Source organism: Artemia franciscana, chromosome 4 (genome assembly GCF_032884065.1).
Source record: "Artemia franciscana chromosome 4, ASM3288406v1, whole genome shotgun sequence".
NCBI classification, from domain to species: Eukaryota; Metazoa; Arthropoda; class Branchiopoda; order Anostraca; family Artemiidae; genus Artemia; species Artemia franciscana.
Window position 1 is genome coordinate 6,978,115 of NC_088866.1, and position 24,911 is coordinate 7,003,025.

Consider the following 24,911-nt stretch of genomic DNA (forward strand, 5'->3'; position numbering starts at 1 on the left):
TTGTTATTTACAGAAGCGTTTTTCCAAAATCCAGTATGCCCAAAAGTTTGAGCAAAATCTGTTATGGTGCAGGGACTTTCAGAAACACGGATAGTATCATTGATTAAACGCTAAAATGACTGATTTACAAGAAAATACAACTATCTGACACTAGGAGATATCATAGAAAATGATTGTTACGATTTGAAAAAAAAAATCCAAAAAATTCACAGTAACAGAAAAAAAGAACACAAAAATATATCAGTCAAATTGACAAATTTTTAAAGAACTGAAAAAGAAATTTTCTCTAATGATACAACAATTAGCCGTCCTGTCCAAGTGGTTTGGTGTGCTGGATATCATAGAAAATGATTGTTACGATTTGAAAAAAAAAATCCAAAAAATTCACAGTAACAGAAAAAAAGAACACAAAAATATATCAGTCAAATTGACAAATTTTTAAAGAACTGAAAAAGAAATTTTCTCTAATGATACAACAATTAGCCGTCCTGTCCAAGTGGTTTGGTGTGCTGGATTTAGGATCCTTTGTCTGAGAGGGCGAGTGTTCAAATCCTAGTGTACCCAATTATTTAGTTTGGGACGGGGGTCAGTGGCGTGACTCTGTAAGCTCAGCCAGAGTCGACCCAGCTCTAAATGGTACCTGGAGAAACCTGGGAAAGGTAAACAGGAAGGGTGTGCGAAAGCACAGGATGGTTGCCCCCCAGCCCCCCATTGCACTTCCTGGCTGAAGGGCCAAGAAACGGAGATCAGAACCTCCGATACGGACTGTTAAGTCTAATGCCGTATTTTTTACCTTTTTTTATACTACAAGAAATGTCAGCTTGAATGAGGGCATACCCTTACAGGATTGTGGAGCATCAAGTAAAAACAGGAATCAGAATTCAGAAAACAGGAAACGTGAGCTTGAATGAGGGCATACCCTTACAGGATTGTGGAACATCAAGTAAAAACAGGAATCAGAATTCAGAAAACAGGAAACGTGAACTTGAATGAGGCATACCCTTACAGGATTGTGGAGCATCAAGTAAAATAGGAATCAGAAATCATTTATTAAAGACAGCTTTCATAGTCGTAGATAAAAATCACAAATTAAATGTCGCTGTCATTTACAAACCTAGTCCTAAGGTATTTTGTTATCGGTACTGGTAAAAACGGCATGAACAGATTAGTTCTACAAGGCACTGGCACTAATTTGTTCTTCTTTCTGGTATTTACTACTGAGTTAGCAGAAGGGGGTATAAAATGTCGGTGCTTAGGGCTAGCAGGGATAAATTATCCGAAAAGCATTATCAACTGAAACCTGCGATCTCTAAGAGTTTGAATCTTTAAAAGACTCAAGAGCAGACTTATAATCTATAAATTTTTTCTCCAAGGGTGGATGATTTTAACTGTTTTTTTTTTTTTACTCCTTCCACATCGTCACTTAGATATTCAATATTATGAATCTGAGGCCACCAAACGGGGCATGGATATTCTAATATGGGATGTATGTATGCTGGATATGCCGTTTTCAGCTAATTTACTGGGAAACCCAAGCGGCATTTTAAATTCGAGAACGTAGAGCAGTTGCCTTTCAGGACTAGCCAGGTTTGAGTTGTATCTACTATGAACTTAAGAAGCACAGATAGATCGTATACGTATTTGAATCGGTCATCCATGTTGTCCATAACATAATTTATCACCGTAAGAAAAAGTAGAGTGGCCAATTTGGTGCCTTGAGGGGCTCCATATGTAATCTCTTCCCAGTCAGAGTCGAGATCACCGGGAAAGAGGGCGTAAACTCGCTGGTACCGGGAACGTAGGAAATCAATAACAAGCGGAAAGATATGTTTACATGTGATCATTCTTTTAAGATTCGTAGTCAGAAAGCAGCATTAAATATACGAGAGGTAATTTTGTGATTAGTACTCATTTCTATTCTCACGCATTATCATTTTAGCAAATGTTCCAGAGAAGAAGGAAATTCAGATAAAGGCACAATGTAATGTCAACGATTACTCTAATATTTCTGACTATTAAATTGCATGTTACTTGGACAAAACTAGGTTGGTATTTTTCTCTTCATAGTATTCATCTCTTTAAGAAGCAGAGACAAAAGCAGAAACATTTCTTTTAACAGAGCTTGCCACTTTTATTCAATTCTTCTTAAAGGCATCGTCGATATCAACAACAAGTCTGAACATTTATTAAATTTTACTTTTTTGTGTCACCAGGCAAATTAAGTAACTGATAAGGAACTACTCTTTTACTATGTCAAAAAAAACAACAACATTGTTTTATACACCTACTCAACCTTCACTATCCTTTTTCTAGGTTCAAAACATCGTTCTACAAATCTGTTCAACCTTAACTATTCTTTTAATATGTTCGAACAGGTTCAACTCCATTTTCTAGGGTTACAATGAGAGAAAGGTTGAGGTGGCTAGGGCACGTTCTGCCGATGACGGATGACAGAATGCCAAAGATTGTCCTTTCCGGCAAACCGTCTAAGGCTAAACGGAAAACAGGTCGTCCGCGGTTGGGATAAAAGGATGTCATAACGAAAGAATAGGGGAAGGGGGAGCTTTCTGGGAGGGTGCAAAGAGGGAGGCTTCGAATAGATTAGGATAAAGAAAGCCTGCGTAGCTGTGATGGCCTCATGTGGCTTGGTGCTGCGGTGAGTTATTGATAGTAGTAGTGGTAGTATATAAGGGAACGATCAAGCAACATGAAAGACGGCTTTGGAACGAAGAATTATTCACGGCTTTCAAGCACATTAGGATTGAATCCTATCAGGGTGGAGCGTCGAATAAAGGATTCACAGGAGAGTTCTCTCCGTTGTTGTATTTTGAATGTGAAGTCAGAGCATAAAAACAAATAACAGTCATGAGCGAACAATCATACAAACCATGTTCCATCTAGATATAGTGTAAACTCTAAACTTCAGTTTTTGATCTTTTATGTAAAAGATGAATAGCGACCCCTTTTTGTCACTTAGCTTTATCCTTTCACCAAGAATTCAAATACTCCTATCCCTCCTACCTAGAACTATTGTACCATACTTATGACCACATATTGCATTTAAAAAGAAAAGAAACCCCAAAGCCAAACGTTTAAATTGTATTTACTTCAGCTGAGACTTCAGATCTCGAACAATTTCTGACTCGACAAGGACCACCTTCTCATTTTTCGTCTCCTTTTTGACTTCATCACCACTTGAGTGTTCAAGGTCAAGTTTGTCTTCTATCTTGCCTTTCTGTTCTGATGCCTACAAAAAACAATTAAAAAAAAATAAACGTTATTAGACATACGCCGAAGAGTAATAGAAATTACCAAAGTAATTACCTTCTATAAATTTTAACCACCTTCTATAAATTTTAACTACCTTCTATAATATTAATCATTTAATTAGTATGATTTTTAATATTCATCCAGAAATTTAGTTTGTAAGTGAAGTTTAATATTTATCTTGTTTTAGGAACAATAGGAATTGCATAATTTTTAGACTGAGTCTACAAGCAATGAAAAGCCCGAAACACAAACAAGAAAAAAAATGCTGTTCACCTAACACCATTAAGACGAAACTTTCTGTTCATACAAACACACCAATAGGACGCTAAGAGACGACGTTGGAGTTAAGCATCGGCACTGTTTCTGTTTTTGAGAAAAACAGAAACAGAAAAAAACAGTTAGAAAAAAAAACAGAACAGAAACAGGTCAAACAAAAACAGGTGACCTGTTTCTGTAATCTATTCTGTTTTTCGAAAAAACAGAAAACAGCTGTTTTTTTAAAAAAAACAGCTGTTTTAACAGCTGTTTTTCCTGTTTTTTCCTTACTTCTTCTATTTCTAATAGGAAAGAAAACATCTTCTTGTTAAATCCTTGTAGTCACATACAAAAGATGAGCAACTTCGTGTAATTCAACACACTAGCGTATTTTTAGGGGGGGGGGGGGCGAAATTTGTCATAAAATGTGTCCAATCGGGTGATACCAACGCTATATTCCTTTCAAGCTTAAATGTCATTTATAATTGACAATTTACCCTAGTTGCTCTTAGACCGTTGCTTTAGCGGTAAACCATTGCTCAAAGCATATACCAACACTATATTCACCGCTTAAAGCACGGATGCTTTCAAGCCGAGGCTACTTAGACCGCTGCTTGCTAATATATACCAGACAGACACAGAGTCATCCCATCTAGCTTATGTCCACCGCTTAAGTTAGAGGCTATTTAAACCGTCGCTATAGCGGTAACCCATTGCTCTAAGCAAATACCAACGCTCTATAACGCTCTATGGTTAGACCATTGCTCAAGTGGTAATAACCCTCCGCTACACACATACCAAGGTGTCTAGGTTCACCGCTTAAAGTACGGATGCCTTCAAGCCGTGGCTTGTTGGACCGCTGTTCTAGCGGTAACCCATTGCTCTAAGTAAATACCAACGCTATATTCCTCTTTTATATGGGATTTCATTGAGCCCATGTTTGCCGCTTAAAGCACGAATCCTTAAAGCCGTCAATGGTTAGACCGTTGCTCAAGCGGTAATAGCCATCCGCTACACATATACCAACAGTAGAGACATTGTCATATGGGGTTCCCATCTAGCCCATGTCCACTGTATAGCGTTCAAGCTTCTCTCTCTTTCTCTATCTCTCTCTTTCGCTCAGATTTACCCCGCCGTGAATTAGCATGAGAGGTTGACTCTAGTTGAGCATTGTGGAGTGACATGCATGAGAGGAAAATTTTCAAGTAGTCAACCCGTAGTCAACGGGTTGACTCTATTTCGGCATTGTCAAGGGACATGCATGCACGGAGAGGTGTAGCATAAATGGGAGACAGTCACAACGGCATTCAAAGGGGTAAAATTAACCTTGACTGGGTTGCCCACTTAATTGGACAATCGGTCTTAGCTTTTTTCTACAATTGGCCATGACTTTGACTTTTCCCACAACTATTCCCTTTTTGTTTAAATTCAAAAATCAACGGTATCATGGTATCATGCCCGCTAGATGTGCGTTTCGGTACGGTAGGTACGGGTAGGTATCATGCGTTTCGGTATCATGCCCGCTAGATAGTGCGGCATTTGAAAAAAAAAAACAGAAAAAAAACAGAAAACAGATAAAAAAAAACAGAAACGGAAAAAAACAGATGAAAAAAAAAACAGAACAGAAACAGAAACAGGTAAAACAAAAACAGGTAGCCTGTTTCTGTTCTGTTTTTTGTAAAAACAGAAACAGAAACAGGCAAGAAAAAACAGAAACAGAAACAGAAAACAGAAACAGTGCCGATGCATAGTTGGAGTGGCTGCAGTCCTACCTTATGTACGTAACACTATGTACATTAAAAATAATTGCATGACTCTACATTAAGCAAAGTGAAACGTATATGTCTTTCTGCTAAAAAAAAGCTGGTTGAGAGAGAGGAGCGGGGTGAGAAGGAGGTATCACGTGCCTACTTTGTAACGTGTAACGGTGACACGTGTATGCCTTTCTGCTAATTAAGTTGTTTGGGAGAGAGGAGTGGGGTAAGGAGGAGGTACCGCGGGCCCACTTTGTAACGTGTGAACTGTGTAACGTGCAGCGGTGAAACGTGTGTGCCATTCTTCTGAAGAAGTTGGTTGAGAAAAAGAGGAACGGGGTGAGGAGGAGGTACCACGTGCCCACTTTGTATTTCACTTATATAGATTGAAAACTGGGAGGCCTAAGTGCAGCTTAGACTGGTCTCGGTCACACAACACAGGTAGTTTTTGCACCGAGTCAAGATACGCGTTAATTTTCACACAATCCTAACTTTGGTAAATTTTTTTTTAGTAATTTCTCTATATATTTTTTTCGATACGTACCAGAGTAAAAGCAATCAACATCTTCACATTTAGAATATGTCATGAATTAGTGTTTGTAATAAAAAAGTGATGAAATAGTCTTTGACAAACTCTTCGAGCAATAGCGAACAATAATAATACAAATATGTCGGTCTCGATTTTAAAGGCTGATTTTCCTGCAGCGAGCCAACTCTATAGTAGTACTTCTAAGAATAGAGCAAAAGGTACGAGAGAACAAGGGTTCAATAAGCAAAGGTTTCATTTCTTTAGGAACAAGATAACAATTAAAGTTTAGGACGACATTCAATACCACTCCTCTGCCTCAGTCCTAGACGCTTAAAATGAAATGACAAATTCAAAAGAATTACCATTAAATAGGGCTAGTAACAATAGATGGCAATACTTTTGGACATGTGGGAATAATGTTACTCTTCGGGTTTCTAAATTTTCTATACATAATTACAAGATGATATTAGGGGATGATCGTAAGATATTGTCTCATACTAGCTTGGCGCAAAAAATTCTGGTGATTCTCACAAACAAAAACCATCAATCTCCTTTTCAGCGCAAATACCGTAGGCTCTGGCTAAAGAAAAAGCAAAAACCTCTCCTTAACCCCAGAAAATACGCTGCTTTCGATCATGCTACGTCACATTCAACAACGAGGCCTGAGATTTGTCAAAACGCAATAAACCAAACAGATCAAAAAAGGTAAAGCCAAAGTGTTGCTTTCGCAACACAAATATAATTCAAACCTTAGACCGACAAATATATATTTCGGGAAATAATGAAACTCCTTCATACTTTTCAGCTCAATTTTGCAGAGTATAAAATTTTGTAATTTTTTTAGTACTAAAAAAAACAAAAAAAACATTATTTAATAATGAATATATACTATGTTTGTAGGCTGCTTCGATTTTCATTCCTCTTTTTTTTTCTTTTTTTTTTTACTGATTTAACTGATCTCATTACTATGTTTTGTCTCCTGCATATGAACATTCCTATACGTCTGACTTGAATCAATAACATAGAAAAGTGCTGCTTATCGGGAAACTGTTGCTGCACATGATAAATCACAAATTTTTGCGTAAAATCACAAAATTTTTCAACTAATCTAAACTAAACTAAGCTGATTTTCACCTACCGATCATATGACTATTTTATATCTCCTGCAAATAAATGTACCTATACATCTGACTTGAATCAATAGCATAAACAAGGGCTGCTTATCGGGGAAATGTTGCTGCATATGACAAAACACAGGTTTTCGCGTAAAATCACCAAATTTTCCAATTCATCTAAACTAGACTAGGCTGATTTTCACCTACTAATCTTATCACTACGTTATGTCTCCTGCATATAAATATTGCTGCATACCACAAGACACAAATTTTTGCGTAAAATCACAATAATCTTTATCTAAACTGAATTTTGCGAAAATCAAAGCAAGTTTATTAAAAAAAAAAAAGTCCAAGTGGCAACCCTGGTCGTGACATCAAGGAAAGTTGCTAATAGCACAATATGTTAATTTGCTAACAAGACATTTTACGGCAATTACTTACACAGTAAGAGTGTCAGATATGATTTTTAGGCGGGACAGTGAAGATGCAACACATACAATAAAGCAATTGATCTTCATAACACACTTCAAAAAACAAGAACTAAGAGCTCATATGGCACTTGTGACGAGGTCGGAAGAGCCAAGAGCCAAGAGCTCATATGGCATAAGTTCTAGCAAAATTCTGAGAATCAACAAATTAATTTAAAAGGAAAAGCAGAGGCCTAATGTCGGTCGAAATTTAAAATAAGAGCTCTGAGACATAAGGTCCTTCTAAATATCAAAATCCATTAATATCCGATCACCCACTCGTAAGTTAAAAATATCTCATTTTTTCTAATTTTTCCTCTCCTTTCACTCCCCCCCAGATGGTCGAACCGGGGAAAACAACTTTATCAAGTCAATTTGTGCAGGTCATCAAAAAGCAGCAAACTCGCCAAAGCACTGGACCCCCCTCCTAACCCCCCAAAGAGAGCAGATTAAGTCCGGTTACGTCCATCACATATCTACAACATTTGATTATTCTAACGACCAAGCTTCATCCCGATCTGTCCACTCTAAGCGTTTTCCGAGATTTCTGGTTTCCCCCTCCAACTCCCCCCAATGTTACCAGACCTAGTCGGGATCAAAATAAGAGCTATGAGACATGAGTTCCTACTAAATATCAAATTTCATTAAGATCTGGTAACTCTTTCTCAAGTTAAAAATACCTCAATTTTTCTAATTTTTCCGAATTAACACCCTCCCAACTCCCCCAAAGAGAGCGGATCCGTTCCAATTACGTCGATCACGTATCTATAACTTGTGCTTATTCTTCCCACCAAGCTTCATCCCGATCTCTCCACTCTAAGTGTTTTCCGAGATTCCCGGTTTCCAAGATTTCTGTTTCCCCCTTTAACCCCCTTTGTCCCTGGATCCGATTCGAAATGAAAATGGAGTATCTGAGACATAAAACCTTTCTATATATCAAGTCTCATTAAGATCCGATCACCTTTTCGTAAGATAAAGAAACCTCAATTTTTACGTTTCCCAAGATTTCCAGTTTCCCACTCCAACTCCCCCCCCCCTCAATGACACCGGATCTGGTCGTGATTTAAAATAAAGCTCTGAAGCACAAGATCCTTCTAAACATCAAATTTCATTAAGATCTGATCACCAGTTCGTAAGTTACAAATGCATCATATTTTCTAATTTTTCTAAATTTCCCCTCCAACTCCCCCAAAGAGAGCAGATCCGGTCCGGTTGTGTCAGTCACGTATCTTGGACTTGTGCTTATTCTTCTCACCAAGTTTCATCGTGATCTCTCCTCTCTAAGCGTTTTCCAAGATTTCCGGCCCCCAACTCCCCCCAATGACAGTGGATCCGGTCGAGAATTAAAATAAGAGATCTGAGTTACGAAGTCCTTCTAAATATGAAACTTCATTAAGATCTGATTACTCCCTCGTAAGTTAAATACCTCATTCTTTCTAATTTTTCAGAATTAACTCTCCCTCCAAGTCCCCCAATGAGAGCGGATCCATTCCGGTTATGTCAATCATGTATTTAGGGGTTATGCTTATTTTTCCCACCAAGTTTCATCCCGATCCCTCCACTCTAAGCCTTTTCCAAGATTTCCAGTCCCCCTCCCCACTCCCCCCAACGACACTGGATCCGGCCGGGATTTGAAATAAGAGATTTGAGTTACGAGGTCCTTCTAAATACGAAATTTCATTAAGATCCGATCACTCCTTCGTAAGTTGAAAATACCTCATTTTTTCTAATTTTCGGAATTAAACCTCCACCCCCCAAAAAAGAGCGCACCTATTCCTGTCATGTCAATCACGTATCTAGGACTTGTGCTTAGTTTTCCCACCAAGTTTCATCCCGATCCCTCCACTCTATGCGTTTTCCAAGATTTTAGGTTCCCCCTCCAACTCTCCCCAATGTCACCGGATCCGGTTGGGATTTAAAATCAGAGCTCTGGGACACGACATCCTTCTAAATATCAAATTTCATTAAGATCCAACAACTTATTCACAAGTTAAACAATTTTTTCCTAATTTTTCCGAATTAACCGTCCTCCTACTCCCCCCCCCCCAGATGGTCGAATCGGAGAAACGACTGTTTCTAATTTAATCTGGTCTGGTCCCTGATATGCCTGCCAAATTTCATCGTCCTAGCTTACCTGAAAGTGCCAAAACTAGCAAAACCGGGACAGACAGACCCACCGACCAACACGATTTGCGATCGCTATGTGTCACTTGGTTAATACCAAGTACCATAAAAAGAATCAGGCAAATATGATGGAAATTGGGGAACCGAGCCTTCAAATACAGGGTATTTGAGTCTTCACTATAGGTATTCATAGACAAAGAGAGAAAATACAATACGCAAAGACTAATAACAAGAATAGATGCCAGATAATAACGAAAAACAGAAAATACAATAACCGAAGACTAATAACATGAATAGATCCCATATAATAAAGACAAAGCTTAGCAATACAGCGACCACGCATCTAACAAGAGTGGTAGCAATGAATCAATCAGTTTAGAAAAGAAAATTTAAATAACCAGTTTTGTCTGTTTTCAAACCAGTTTTCAACTGGTTCGAACATGAAAACAATTTCAAACACTTAAGGAATTTTTTACTGCTTTCAAAGTGCAACATCGCAAACGCATAGTGTCTGTAGTCACGACAAATTATTGCATCAAATTATTGACAAATTAATAGAAATTAATATTTTGAATTTTAGCTTTCTTTTGCCAGTCTTTTAGCTTTCTCTGCTTTTTGTTCGACCTGCTTTAATTTATTGAACCAAAAATTTGAACTCGGCTCTTCGAAGCATTTGATGGCATTTTTTGAAATAAATATCTTATGCTACGTCTATGGCAGTACCTCTGGGTCATCGTTTCCTTCAATTTTAACCTCTGGTTTTCGCTCCTCTTTCATAGACGATGCTTGAATTTCTTCTTCTTTGGCGGATAGCTGCTGCTCCAAAGTTGTTATCTTGTTTTGAGTCTCTTCAGCTTCTTTTCTTGTCTGAAAAGGCATAAAAACACAACTGAAATAAAACTCAATTAAAAAAACACGACTAAAATAAAAATTGTCGAATTCCACACAAATTTTCGATTTTTTTTTGAGTAGATAAGATTAATTTATGAAAAACGAACATAAACGTAAGAATAAGCACAACTGAATAAGATAAACTTCAATACAGTCTCTCTCGTAGGTCTTGGGGGAAAAAAATTGCCAACGCCCGATAGGTGAATTTAGGTGATCATTTTTTGGAGAAGATATATACCTGTTCCAGGTATTTTGGGGTCTATTTTGAGAGACATAATGATTACGTTAAGATATTTTATAGATAAAAACGCGCGAAAGTCCGGAAGGTAGTGACTTAAATTTATTGATAATTATTGTTTTTCTTTCTGTTTTGGGTTTGTTTTTATGTATATAATCACAGGTTTTTGAATAAACGTATTTATGTATACATGGAACATTTTCTTGATACAATAAAATCCAACAATACATAGAATATAAAAGAGACAAAATGACATCTGCTAGAACACTGCCGTCCTTAGTATAAAACATGCATAGCATTTGTTTTTTTTTTTTTTATTTATTGTAATGTAATAATATTAGTCTCCATACTATAAATCTTAAGAAGCCAATTGATTTTATTTCAGAATGGAGGGGCCAAATATATAAAGGCTTATTCACAATAAATTTTTACTAACATCGAGATTTAACTAACGCAATCTAAGCCAATCAGACTTTTCCAAAAATTTCCTGATTGGCTAAAAAAATTTTGGAAAATCTGATTGGTTCAAACTAGGGCTGTCTAAATCTCAACATTACTAAAATGGCATTATGAATGAGCCTTAAGCAATCAAATTGAAGCAATTAACCAGATAAAAACTAGATCTACGTTGCATGGGCAACGTGAGGTGTTGCGGCAACCGTTGTTCGGCTTTGCCGAGTAGTGTTGCGAGAGAAACACTTTGGTTTTGTTTCCTCGCTTCGATTAAACGCTGAAGTTGTTAATCTGTAAGGATTTAAAAAAAAATACTAGGTACACCAACTCGCAAAAGTTGCAAACCCCCTCATCGCAACTAGCAAAAGTTGCGAACCCCTCATCGCTAAAGATAATTGTAGCCCAACAGCCAATTATTACTTACAAGTCCCCCTACATGTCTTACAGCTGGAACCAAATTGATCTTACCATCAAATACACCGGAAACAAATAATAGGTACACCAACTAGCAAAAGTTACGAACCCTTCATTGCGGAAGATGATTATGAGCTAACAGCCAACTGTTGCTTAAAACTCCCCTATATGTCTTACAACTGGTATTGGCCTATTTTTGGTTCCATTGTGTACCTTACTATTGAAGTTGTCAACCCTTTTAAACTTTCAAACTTTCTAACAAAATGGATGACATTTACTTTGATCAGCTCATCAAAAACTATCGACTGCCGTCGAAAAAAATCTATCTGTCTTAGGTCACCACTTAGAAAGGAGCAAAGAATAAACTCTAATTTCTTTAGCAATGAGAGAACTATTAAAGTTTAAGAGGTACATCTGATACCATTTCTCTACTACAGTCCCAAGTGCGAAAAACCGAATGATAAACTCAGCTGAAATCACGAACAGAAATGGGTAGAAACAATAGATGGCAGCACTTTCGGTCCCCACTTTTTTATTTCTGTAATTTTTTCTATTTATCACTCAAAGAAGATATATTGGCTGTGGGGCCGAGTAACTGCCGCACATATTTAACACTTATAGATTTTAGTCCATCTTCAATTTGAAATTGGTGCCTGCCTGCTTGCCAGCTAGAACGGAGCTTTCCACTCGAAAGCAGATACATGGTTTGATGAAACGAAAGCTTCACAGAATAAATTCAGATAGTTTTCTTTCACGTAGGCTATAAAACTCCAAGTCACTTCACACACTAAAGGCTCTGGCTCAAGGACAAGCAAAAACCATCCTATTTGGCCCCAGGCAAGAGCTCTATGAAGCTTTCCAAAATGCGAAGTCATATTAATCAATCCGGCCTAAGGTCCAAACTTTCAATAAAACCGCAGAGTTTAGACCCTTACCACTTTCTAGGAATAAGCTGAAAAAGGAGTGTCAGAAAAAAAAAAGAAAAAAAAAACGACAAAACTAAAGTGTTGCTCTCGCAACAGAAATATCGGTCGCACCTGAGGAGGATTTTTACGCAATATTCATTGATATACCCTTTGATATAGAAAAGGATAATATATCATTATCACAAGTTAAATATTATAATAATGGACTTGCAAAAAGTTTTCGACCGAATTAACCAGAATACATTGACAGAAAAATTTCTAACAGATTTCAAAGTGATCAATACTTAATTACAATAAGTGTGCATTTAGCCTTTGATAGAATCAAAGTTGCCAAATGCCCAAATGTATATTCTAATCCCCTCCCAAATTTATAATGGTGTGCCCCAGGGAACCCTTTTATGCCAAATTTTATTTCTTGCAATGATAAATAACCTTGGTATTAGTTTCTCAGGTACGTGGAAATTTTTTTGATAATCTAACTTTCTTAGAAACGCATTTGAAAAGTTTAGCCCAACGTATTTAAAAAGTTTAACCCCCAGTTTGGCCCAATAGATAAGCTGGAAAAGATATCAGATGAAGCTGAAACAAACGGTACTCAATCCTTTAAGCTCACCAATACTTGCCCAATACCAGAGCTGGAGCTGTTTTTTTCCTGAGGTGGGACGGGGACGGGGGGGGGGACATAGATTTTGCCGACCCCTCCTACACCATTAATACTATAAATATTACAATTTTCGCTTAGAGTGAAAGCTGAAAGTATTTCATGAGAAAATAATGGTACTGAACTATATGTTATTTATTAAAAGTGCTGGTTTTGTCAACTCATAATTTATTTTGACTACTTCCGAAACATAATATTATTGATTTAGAAAAAACTTAACTCTCTCAAATATAGCCTAAAGCGTAGGCCTAGTAGAACGGTAGTGGGTTAGGTTAATTAACTGTAAAGCCTAAAATTAACGAAATTTACCTAGTATAATTATTAAACACTTTGTATTAATAAACTGCAAGTGAGGAGCAACTCGGCCCATTTAACCATTTTGGCCATTTTACCTATCAAAAGCTACGGGTCTGAGGAAATTTGCCTGATTTTCCAAAAAGGAGATCCCTAAAAATTTAAAGAATCTTAATAAAAATAAAACCATTTAGATTCAGCATATGAAAAATCAGAAACTCTTATTGCAGGGATTTCAGTTCCCAATTTGTAAAAATCTAAATTTTTGTATTTTTTTTTCAGAAGAAAAATCACGGATGCAAGGATTTTCTGCAGGGTTCAAATTGTCAAGAGGGGGGATTAATCTACGAAAAAAATTCTCCGTGAGGGAATTGTCCATGGTGGAAAAGTGTGTGTGTGTGTGTGGGGGGGGGGGGGGGGGGGTTCCGGAGCAAAATTTTGAATGGAGGGAGATTTCTGGCACAATTTAAAAAACAATTAGAAATAAACCAAAAACTTTTTTTTTCGAATGAAAGTAAGGAAAGTTCTTCAGGGACAATTGTCTGCAGAAAATTTTCCTGGAGAAATTCTCAGCTAGGATGGTATTTTTCAGGGGGAGGGAGGTTATATTACGCGGCAGGGAGTTTTAATGGAGGAATTTTTCCTGTGGAAGGGTTTCCATGGAGGGAGGTGACGGATTTCCCGGCATTATTTGAAAAACAGTCAGAAATTAAATAAAAAACGAATTTTTCTCAACTCAAAGTCAAGCAACATTGAAAATTACAATGAATAGAAATTGCTCCATATATGAGTGGGGCTGCCCTCCTCCCCCTTGCTCTTTTCGCTAATTTTTGACTTTTTGTCCCAGTTCTTCAAGAACAAACCATGTTAAAACAAAAAAATAATCTACACAGCCTTTTAAGAAGCAAAAGAGATCACTCCACAATCAACTGCCGTGTTACTCCATTTTAAGTCAAAGGGCGCCAAAGACCAGAAAGAAGCCAAAAAGTTCAAAAGAAGAAAAAGAAGAAAAAATCGCTACTTGGATGGTTTGCCGTTACCTTTGCAAAATTTACCAATTCGAAAGCTTATATTTTCTTTTATAAAGCAATACCCAGTTCTAAGCATAACCAACATTTCTCTATTATCCAATCTCCTTCCTAAAATTACTATTACCCTCTACTCTCCAATACTACGCGTCACAGAGAACTACGCTTGCGCACAGTGAAATCGCATTCACACGTGTGTTGAATATTAAAAAATGTACCAGAAGTGCTAAATTCAAACCAGAAGGACTGTAAAATACTGATTTTACCCTACAAAGAGCGGTTTTCATTGGCTGTCAGTGACGCTTTGACTAAAGACATGAAATGCCACTTTCCCTCTCATTACCTTATCCGCATTAATTTTGTAGGTTTGTCTACGGGAAAGGCCTCTGATTAGTTGAAAGCGAAGTCATGCGATCATTTGTATCCATTCAAAGCCTATTTAACGATCTTTCTGGTTTGAATTTGGCACTTTTGGTACATCTTCTAATACCCGCAATACATATGCATGCTCATTGAAAGTGCGGAAGCACACAAATCCCCTCCCCTATACAAAAAAGGTAGTAACAAAAAGGCAGGTATAGTCCTACCGAAAAGATTTTGTGATATTTGTTGGATGTAAATACATTCTGTAATTTTGGACCTGCACTTTAACTATCCTATAGCAAAAAACCAAATGTTCCAAGGACCAAAATTCTTAGTAACGAGTTTATTCAGTTCTTAATCGATATGGGTTGAAAACTTTCTAGAAACAAGATTTCTTCAGTAATTAATTTCAACTACCGTGATTAAATGCAGAGTCGTATCCGTAATATTTCCCTAGAGGAAAATATTGAAAGAAAATTTCCCAAAGAATGATATGAAAAATAGGTTTTTTCAAGTTTACCAAAAATAAAAAATATAATTTTTAGAGATTAGATGTTATATTTTCCACAATCTAATTGTGCCATATACCCTTTTACTTGATTATACGATAGAATCGTTATTTTGTGTGGTTATAGATGGATACAGATGGATAATAGATGGAGCACAGGTGATATGACAAAAAAGAAAGAAAATTGAGATGGTTCTAGGTCAATTCACCGATCTTCTGGTGTTATTTTTACGAAAAACGTTGTTACCTTCTTATCTTAAAAAAAAACAAACAATTGGCATAATTCAACACGATGAACTAAATATTTAATTAATTTCCAAAATTACATCCCCTATCCGTACAGCATATTTCTAGATTTCAGCCTCATTCAGCGTTCTATTCTCAGAAATGGAAGAGGTTACACCACTAAACATGATAAATATTTGCAATTAACTTCCACCCTCCCTCGCCTCCACTTGCAAAAAGGTTAGAAACAGTAGCATTACAGACCTGTAGGTCTATAAGTAAAGCTTGCATTTGTACAGATACAACTCACAGATCAAGCCATATAATAAATTTATCCGCCAAGTGAAACTCGTAAAACGATCTAATATACCAGAAAAAAAAAACACAAAAAAACACAAACCTTAGAAAGATCAACAGCCACTTCCCTATACTTTCTCTTGTACCTCCCAATTTCTCCTTTAAGTTGGAGATTATGATTCTGGAGTGAAGTTATTAAATGGCGCATCTCTCTGTTAATAGGTCCCGTCTGCTCATTGGCTGCCAATTGCTGCTCAAACTCAATACGAAGCATTTCATACTCCTTACGAACTTGGGCGAGCATATCTTCTAACGTTATGACCTCTGTTCTTAGCTGCTTCTGCCGAATAAGTTCTTCCGCCTTGTGGAAGAAAATATATTATATTAAAATAAAAAACATCAACTAAAAAAGAACCTTTATTGTTCAAAAGCTTTACCGCCATTCCATGAAATGCTCATTACCAGATGGCAATAGTTTTCATGGTAAAGAGGTCGTACAGTTACGACTTTTCTTCATGGCTGCCCTTGAGGAAGAAGTTCATAAGTTTTGTAGGAAAAAGGAAGTTATATCAAAATAGAAAGGAACTAGGGTTAAATACAGAAAACCTTTGCCATTTCAAGCTCAAAAGGTATATCTCTTTTCAGAATAAGGTCTAAAGTAGAAAAAAAGAACTGTGTTGCTAGCATAATTTGTGTGACTTTTCATTGACATGCCAAGAAAATAAAAACAATCTGTGTTTTTTGGGTGTATTGTAGGTCACTTCATTGTAATACTCATTACCACAGGGCATTGGTTAGTATGGTAACAAGGTCATAGATTTACAACCTTTGTTTGTGGCTGTCTCTGAGTAAGAAGTCCTTTGGCCTAGTGGAAGAAGAGACGTCACATCGAAAGTGGAAAGGAACCAAGGACCAATAAAGAAAAAACTTTGCCGTCCAAAGCTCAAAGGATTTTTGTCCCCTTTTAGAGCAAAATCTAAAGTTACGAAAAAAAAGAAGAGAAAAAAAACGAAATGGGTTGTTTTGGTATTTCGTGGAAATTTTCGTTGACATGCCAAGAAAAAAAAAACGAATTATATTATTATTGTTATGTATATATCTCCTCTTAGATCAAGATCTAAAGTTAGGTAATAATAATAATAATAATAATAAAAACAGTTACATACTACGTTGTTTAGGCAATTTTTGTGAGATTTCGTTGACATGCCAAGAAGATAAAAACGTACTTTGTTTTATGGCTATATTGTAGGCCGTTTCAACGAAATGTTCATTAACAGAGGGCAATGGTTAGCATGGTAAAAAGGCCACAGGGTTACGACCTTTGTTCGTGGCTGTCTCTGAAGAAGAAGTTCTTCAGCCTAGTAAAAGAAAAGGTATCATATCAAAAATGGAAAGGAACCAAGGACCTTTGCCGTCCCAAGCTCAAAAATATTTATCTCCTTTTAGAACAAGGTCTGGTGCTACGGAAAGAAAAACAATAAAAAACAGAATTACGCTGTTTGGGTACTTTGTGGGAAGTTTCATTGACATGTAAAGAAAAAAGAAGTGGATTGTTAGGGTATATTGAAGGTTGTTTCATCGAAATGTTCATTAACAAAGTGCATGGTTAACATGGTGAGGTCACTAAGTTACGACCTTTGTCCGTGGCTGTCTCTGAAGAAGTTTTGGCCTAGTAGAAGAAAACAAGTCATATCAAAAATGGAAAGGAACCAAGGTTAAATATAGAAAAGTCTCTACCGTCCCAAGCTCAAAAGGTATATCTCATTTTACAATAAGATTTAAAGATACATAACAAAAACAAGAGCTAAGAGCTCATTTGGGACTTGTGACGAGGTCGGAAGAGCCAAGAGCTCATATGATATGAGCTCTAGCAAAATTCTAAGAATCAATAAATTAATTCAAAGGAAAATCAGAGGCTTAATGCCGGTCGGAATTTAAAATAAGAGCTCTGAGACACGAGGTCCTTCCAAATACAACAGTTCATTAAGATGTGATCACCCGTTCGTAAGTCTCAAATACCTCATTTTTTCTAATTTTCCAAATTACTCCCCCCCCCAACTCCACCAAAGAGAGCAGATCCCGTCCGATTATGTCAATCACGTATCTTGGACTTATGCTTATTCTTCCCACCAAGTTTCATCCTGATCGCTCCACTTTAAGCGTTTTCCAAGATTTCCACCCACCCCCCAATGACACTGGATCCAGTCGGGATTTAAAATAAGAGATATGAGTTACGAGGTCCTGCTAAATATGAAATTTCATGAAGATCCGATCACTCCTTCATAAGTTAAAAATACCTCTTTTTTCTAGTTTTCCAGATATATACCCCCCAACTCCCCCAAAGAGAGCGGATCCGTTCCAGTTATGTCAATCACGTATCTAGGAATTGTGCTTATTTTTCTCACCAAGTTTCATCCCAATCCCTTCACTCTGAGCGTTTTCGAAGATTTCTTGGTAAATACCAAGTGCCATAAAAACTGAACTGCGTTGTTTGGGTATTTTGTAGGTTGTTTCATTGATTTACCAAGAAAAAAAACCCTATATTATTTGGGTATTTTATGGCCTTTTCACTGACATGCTCATTACCAGAGGACAATGGTTAGCATGGTGAAGAGGTCGTAGAGTTACGACCTTCTTTCTTAGCTGCTTCTGCCGACAAGTTCTTTGAGCTTGTTGATGAAAACAGCTTATACCGAGGGTGGAACAGAGCCAAAATCAAACACAAAAGAACCGTCCCAAGGCGCATATTTCATAAGTTGAACACGTGCTAATCTTAAAAATAAAGTAAATGAAAATGACTATCTAAACATCGCATATTATCCTCCTCCTTTCTTTAAGATTAATTAAAAAATAACTTTCCGAAAAAGAAGTTTTTTTCAAGAAAAGTAAAGGCTGTTTTAAACTTAAGATCAGGAGATACAAATACCTGTTAAAACTCAAACTCAAAACAATCAAAAATCACTATTAAAGAATAAATGAAACCCAAAACGAACAGAAATTAAATAAACAAACATAGCAAAAAACATACAATAAAAATATAAATGAATAAATAAATCTTAAAAGTGAATAGTGCTTAAATTGAACATTCAAATCAAGCTTAAAACGAAAAAAAATATTTTGCTATTGAAGTAGAAATGAAACCCAAAACGAACAGAAATTAAATAAAAAATCAATGCAAACAAACATACAATAGATACTAATATAAATGAAAAAATAAATCTTAAAACGACTGAAACCTAAATTGAATTAGCAAATAAAGCTTAAAACGAACAAAAATCAATACAAATAGAAGTTCGGGTATCGCCTCCTTCTCTCGCTGTAAAAGTCTAAAACTTACTGCTTCATTGGTGCTTTACTGAAAACGAATTATATTACAAATATTTCCTTTTGTACTTAACATTGAAAATAATTTCTATCTCAAAATTATAATCTGATGCACTCGAGGAAAAAAGTCGTAGTGGGGGGAAGGGGGCTAGTTGCCCTCCGATCACATTTGACTCTGAAAAAGTGAACTAAAACTTTCAATTTCCAATCAAATGAACCCTCTCTGAAATTTATGCTAGCATTACTTCCATAAGAACCTTATATACCCCCCCCCAAGTTATAAGTTGCAACACCTGCCCCCGAGCCTTGGGGGGCTTTGTCGACTCTGAAGCTTTGTTATATGATCTTTGAACAATTTTTAACAAAATGACTACCTCAAAATTTTTTATCGGATGTATTTGGGGAAAAAAGGACATGGGAGGCTAGCTGTCCTCCGATCACTTTTGACTCTTAAAAAGGGGACTAGAAACTACAATTTTCAATCAGATGAGCTCTCTCTGAAATTTATACGAGCATTCCTTCCATAAGAACCATATATACCCCCAGGGCATAACTTATAACGCCTGCCCCTGGGCCCTGGGGGGCTTTGTCGACACCGGATTTATTGTTATCTGACCTTTGAACTATTTTTAACATATCTGTCCATCACAAAATTTTTATCTGATGCACTTGAGGTAAAAAGGCGTAGTGAGGCGGGGGGGGGGGGGCTAATTGACCTCCAATCACTTTTGATTCTGAAAAAGTGAACTAGAACTTTAAATTTCCAATCAGATGAGCCCTTTCTGAAATTTATACGAGCATCCATTCCATAATTTCCCTTATTCGCCCCAATGGCATAACTTACAAAGCCTACCCCCGGGCCCTGGGGGGTTGTGACGTCACCGGAGTTGTCATTATATGATCTTCAAACTATTTTTAACAAAATGGCTATCTGAAAATTTTTTTCAGATTTATTTGGGAAAAAGGGCCTTGAGAGGGGAGGGGACTAATTGCCCTCCAATCAATTTTAATCTGAACAATCAAATGAGCCCACTCTGAAGTTTATACGAGAATCCCTTCTATAAGAACCATATTTGCACCCAGGGCATAACTTACAACACCTAACCCCGGGCCCTGGGGGGTTGTGTCGAGCCTGGAGTTTTCGTTATATGATCTTTGAACTATTTTTAACAAAATGCCAACCTCAAAATTTTTATCGGATGTATTTGGGGGAAAAGGGCGTGGGGAGGAAAGTTGCCCTCCGATCACTTTTGACTCTTAAGAAGGGCCCTAGAACTCTCGATTTCCAATCGAATGAGCCCCGATTAAAGTTTATACAAAGACCTCTTCCATACGAAGCGCCTCTGAAAAAAAAAAAAAAATAATAAAACATTGGAGTCGTATGGGCTTTACTACGGGCAATGGTATAGCGTTGCCTCTGATTCCCTAAATGCATCATATGATATTTATAATGGAAAGCTAGAAGTAGTGACAGGTTAATCCTGACAACCAACATACATCCAAACAAATTTTTCAATCTCACGAAGGAAGAGAGGAACGAAATCAAAATATAATAGAACTAAAGTTAATAAGAGACGAAACACGTAAGATTTTAGTGTTCAAAGCGCTAATGGCACATCTCTTTCAGTTGGTAATTAGCTCTGTAGTGAAGCACCCATTTCATAGTTTTTTAGCCTTCCCGGGCAGGTATGTTTATATACTGTATAACTATTTTGTAATTAGTAGTAAATAAAACAAGCCAAGTCAAGCAGAATTTAAGGCAGTCAAGACATACCGAATTTTTTTCATAATTTGGGATCTATTTTAAAAGTAAGTTATGCCTTTTTTCCTAAAGAATGTGAATTAAAAATGTAGAAGAGGAGATAAAGCACTTGGTGAGACTTTCCAAGAAATCTTTTAGTTTCAATGGAGGGGTAGGCTTCGAGTCCCCGACCCACCCTTCGCGCGTGCCTATGCTTATCTCCCCCTGGTCTACAAAGGGGATGAAAAATAAAAAAGTACAAATTAGGCTCCTTAAAAGATAAGTTTACCCAATTTTAAACTTGGCTTGTTCTATGGCTATACCTTAGTTCTGCCTTAGGATGGATGGATGGATGAAAGACAATGTCTAACAACCAGTGAAAATGACATCATTTTTATACAATTCTGAAAAAGGTTTATGCCCGCTTTGCCTCTCTCTCAGACTATCTGTCTTGACTTTGTCTCCGATTTGGCCAATGGCTTGATGGCAACTTGATTTTAATTCAAAAGTCATGACAAGACTGTTCAAACAATTCAAAAAACAAGATTCACTTAACCACCACAAGTCCAATGAATTAATTATAGCATTCCACCTGTAGTTGTGATTATGTAATCTTTAAGTCGGACCGCAAAATCTTGAGCTGGTGAGTTTTCAGCAATTAATATCATTATATATCCAACATTCAGTTTAATTTATTAGTTTACAAAAACTTCTAATTTCTTTGGGAATAAAAAAAATCGAATTTTGAAAAAACTTGAAATTTTGGCGATCAATAACGAACAGAAATTAATTTTTTAAAAACTTTAAGTTTTATTAAGAAAAGTAAAGGACACATAAAACTTAAGATCAGAAGAAAAAGAAACCTAAAATAACTCATACTCAAAACAACCAAAAATTAGTAATAAAGAATTACCGAAACCCAAAACGAACAGAAATTAAATAAATAATCATAGCAAAAAAACGTACAACAATGAATAAATAAATCTCTAAACGAGAAAGCTTAAGCTGAATAAGCAGACCAAGCTTAAAACGACCAAAAATTAAATAAACAATCATAGTAAACAAACAAACAATAGTTACTAATATAAATAAGTAAATAACTTTTAAAACGAATGAAACTAAAATCGAATAGGCAAATCAATCTTGAAACTAACAAAAATCTCTAAAAAGAAGAATTTGGGTTTTGCCACCTTCTTTCACTGTAAAAGTCTAAAACCCACTGCGTCATTAGTGCTTTATTGAAAACAAATTATATTACAAATATTTTCTTTTGTACTTATCACAAAATTGAAAATAAACATAAAAATTAGAGTAAAATTAAATTTTGAACTGATGAGCTTCCAGCAATTAATATCTTTATATATCAAGTATTGATTTTAATTTTATTAGTTCTTTCCAAGACTGTTCAAGACAAAAATAGCTTCACTACAAACAAGAGTTTGAATATTGCCCCCTTCCCTAACTGTAAAGTCTAAAGCCTACTACGTCTTTGGAGCTTCACTGAAAACGAATTATAATACAAATATTTTCTTTTCCAGTTATTGCAGCGTAAAAAAATGAAAATGAAATTACAGTGAAATAAAATCTTGAACTGATGATCATTCAAAAAGTAATAGCATTATATACCAAACATTCAGCTTGGTTTTGGGTGGCGAAACCCTATATAGGCCAGTGTATTCTCCTGATGAGCCCTTATGTTGGGTGTTGCCTCTGAATTATTTGTCTATATTATTTTTTCTATTGTTTGGTAAATGACGACTTATACTTATTGACGACATGACTGCCTGTCCATGGATTATTCTTTATGGTTGATTGTGTGTGGCTATGCTGTTTGACCTATGTGATTGTATGGATGAGTAGGGTTAAGGCCTCATTCAAGTGCTTGTCTATATTAATCACTAATTTAGGAAAACAGTCTTCCTTTTCTCCTTCTGTCTCTCTCTTCTTTTTTTTTCCTTTTTTTTGTGTGTTTGTGCTGTTGCATTGGTGATTTCTCTTTTCATGATATATATGAAATAAAATTCAAGACACACATGATGAAATAACTAAGAGAAATAGAGTGGCCATGTCCGCACTTTTTAAAAACCCGACGATAATGGGGATTAGAAACCTAAAAATGCATAAAAGAATATTTAATACAAAAATTTTACCCGTGATAGAATATGGAGCAGAGATATGGGGTGGAGAAACGGTGCAGCAACTGAAGTCCCTTCAGCTCAGTATTATAAAAGAGTGTTTGGTCTACATAAGACAACTCATTCACAGATTCTGAAAGGTGATATGGACGTGTTTTCTTCAAAGCTACGTAGGTATATTTGAATGCTTAGATTCTGGTTGAAGTTAAATAAGAGTAATGAAGATAGACTAGTAAGAGAGGCATATGATTAGATGTTGAAAAGTGGTTTAAACACATCGTGGCCATCCCAAATTAAATCATTACTAGAAAAAGTAAGAATGCCTTACTTATGGAATAATGTTCTTTGTTCTAGTGATATATCAACATATTTAGATAACCAGGTACGATTTATATTAGAGAGTCAAGAAATTCAGCATTGGCAAGGGCTGGTTTTAGATTCTACAACCCTACAACATTATAATCAGGCAAAACCTAGTTTTGGAGACGACGTTTATTTTAAATTTAATTTACCGGCTATGATTCTACGTCGTTGGATTCACCTTAGGGTTAATTGTCTTCCAATTCAGAACAGGCAAAAAATGTTCGACAAAAGAAAATGGTATTTGGTCCTAATAGGCGGTATGTTTGTCCCCTTTGTAAAGATGAGGATGAAGACTTGGATCATTTTCTCCGGAAATGCCCGGTGCTCTTGGATTTACGGGAAAATTATTTGCATGGGATTAATTTGATGCTTCCTGGTATTCTGCAAAATAGTAGCCCAACAACAATATTTAGAGTGGGAGTGTATATAGATAAATCCTTAGTAAGATGAAAAAGTTTTATATGATTAGTTTTCTTTTCTTGTTAAATTAGGTATTTTCGCGTTGTATTCTGTTTTTGCGCGTGTTTGTAATTTGTACTGTTGTTTAATTTCCTTGCTTGCTTGTTATTTATTTATATTTGTGTGTATATGGCCCATGGGCTTTTTAAATACACTTATCTATCTATCTACAGTTTTCAGTAAAGCGCCAATGACGCAGTAGGTTTTTGACTTTTCCAGTGAAAGAAGGAGGCAAAACCCAAACTCTTCATTGCAGAACTTTTTGTTCGTTTCAAGCTTGAATTGCATATTCAATTTAAACTTCATTCGTTTTAAGATTTATTTACTGGTTTATATTAGTAACTATTGTTTGTACTTTGGCTGCGATTGTTTATTTAACTTCTATTCGTTTTGGGTTTCATTTATTCTTTAATAGTAATTTCTGGTTGTTTCGAGTTTGACTTATTGTTGGTTTCTATTTCTTCTGATCTTAAGTTTAATATGACCTTTACATTTCTTTAAAAACCTCTTTTTCAGAAAGTTTTTTTTATCAATTTATGACCAAGTTCCTATAGGGATTATTAATTTGATTTATGCTTTCAGATAATTTCAGGGCAGATCAGATATTTGAATCCTCTCCTTAGCACATAAAAAGATATCAAATTTTGGTAACAGTCAAGAGAAACAGTAGAATTTCCTAGACTTTCTTACACCTTTTTTTCGATCCCTTTTTTAAAATCTTCGCCTCTCCTTTGCGAAATATTGCAGACTTTCTCCTCTCCTTTTCACGTACACGTTTACTCAAGATTCTTTAGATAAAGTTTTAAATAAAAAAGTAAAATTTTATTTCTGAAACCTCTCTGATGTTGATTAAGAAAAACAAAAACAATCAGCGGTTACCTCCATCTGTTCGATTTGTCTGAGATGAGCATTCTTAACACTATTTAATTGAATTCGGGCTTCATCCAACTGCGTTTTTAAAGCCATTGACTCGTTATAAAGAACTGAAAACTGAGATTGAAGACACTTGTACTCTGTAGTTTCAACAATAACAGACTCTGGAAGCTGTTTGATCTATAACAATAAAATAACAATAAA

General features: G+C 36.1%; 1 protein-coding gene across 1 annotated transcript in view; it reads right to left on the reverse strand.

Annotated features, from left to right (window-relative positions):
* LOC136025926 (E3 ubiquitin-protein ligase Bre1-like) overlaps nt 1–24,911 on the reverse strand; it is a gene marked incomplete in the record, with an annotated part of 103,657 nt that overhangs the window by 26,470 nt on the left and 52,276 nt on the right. The window contains 4 exon segments of the mRNA XM_065702007.1: nt 3,108–3,247; nt 10,238–10,381; nt 15,916–16,173; nt 24,714–24,887. Coding sequence (XP_065558079.1) covers nt 3,108–3,247; nt 10,238–10,381; nt 15,916–16,173; nt 24,714–24,887 — 716 coding nt within the window.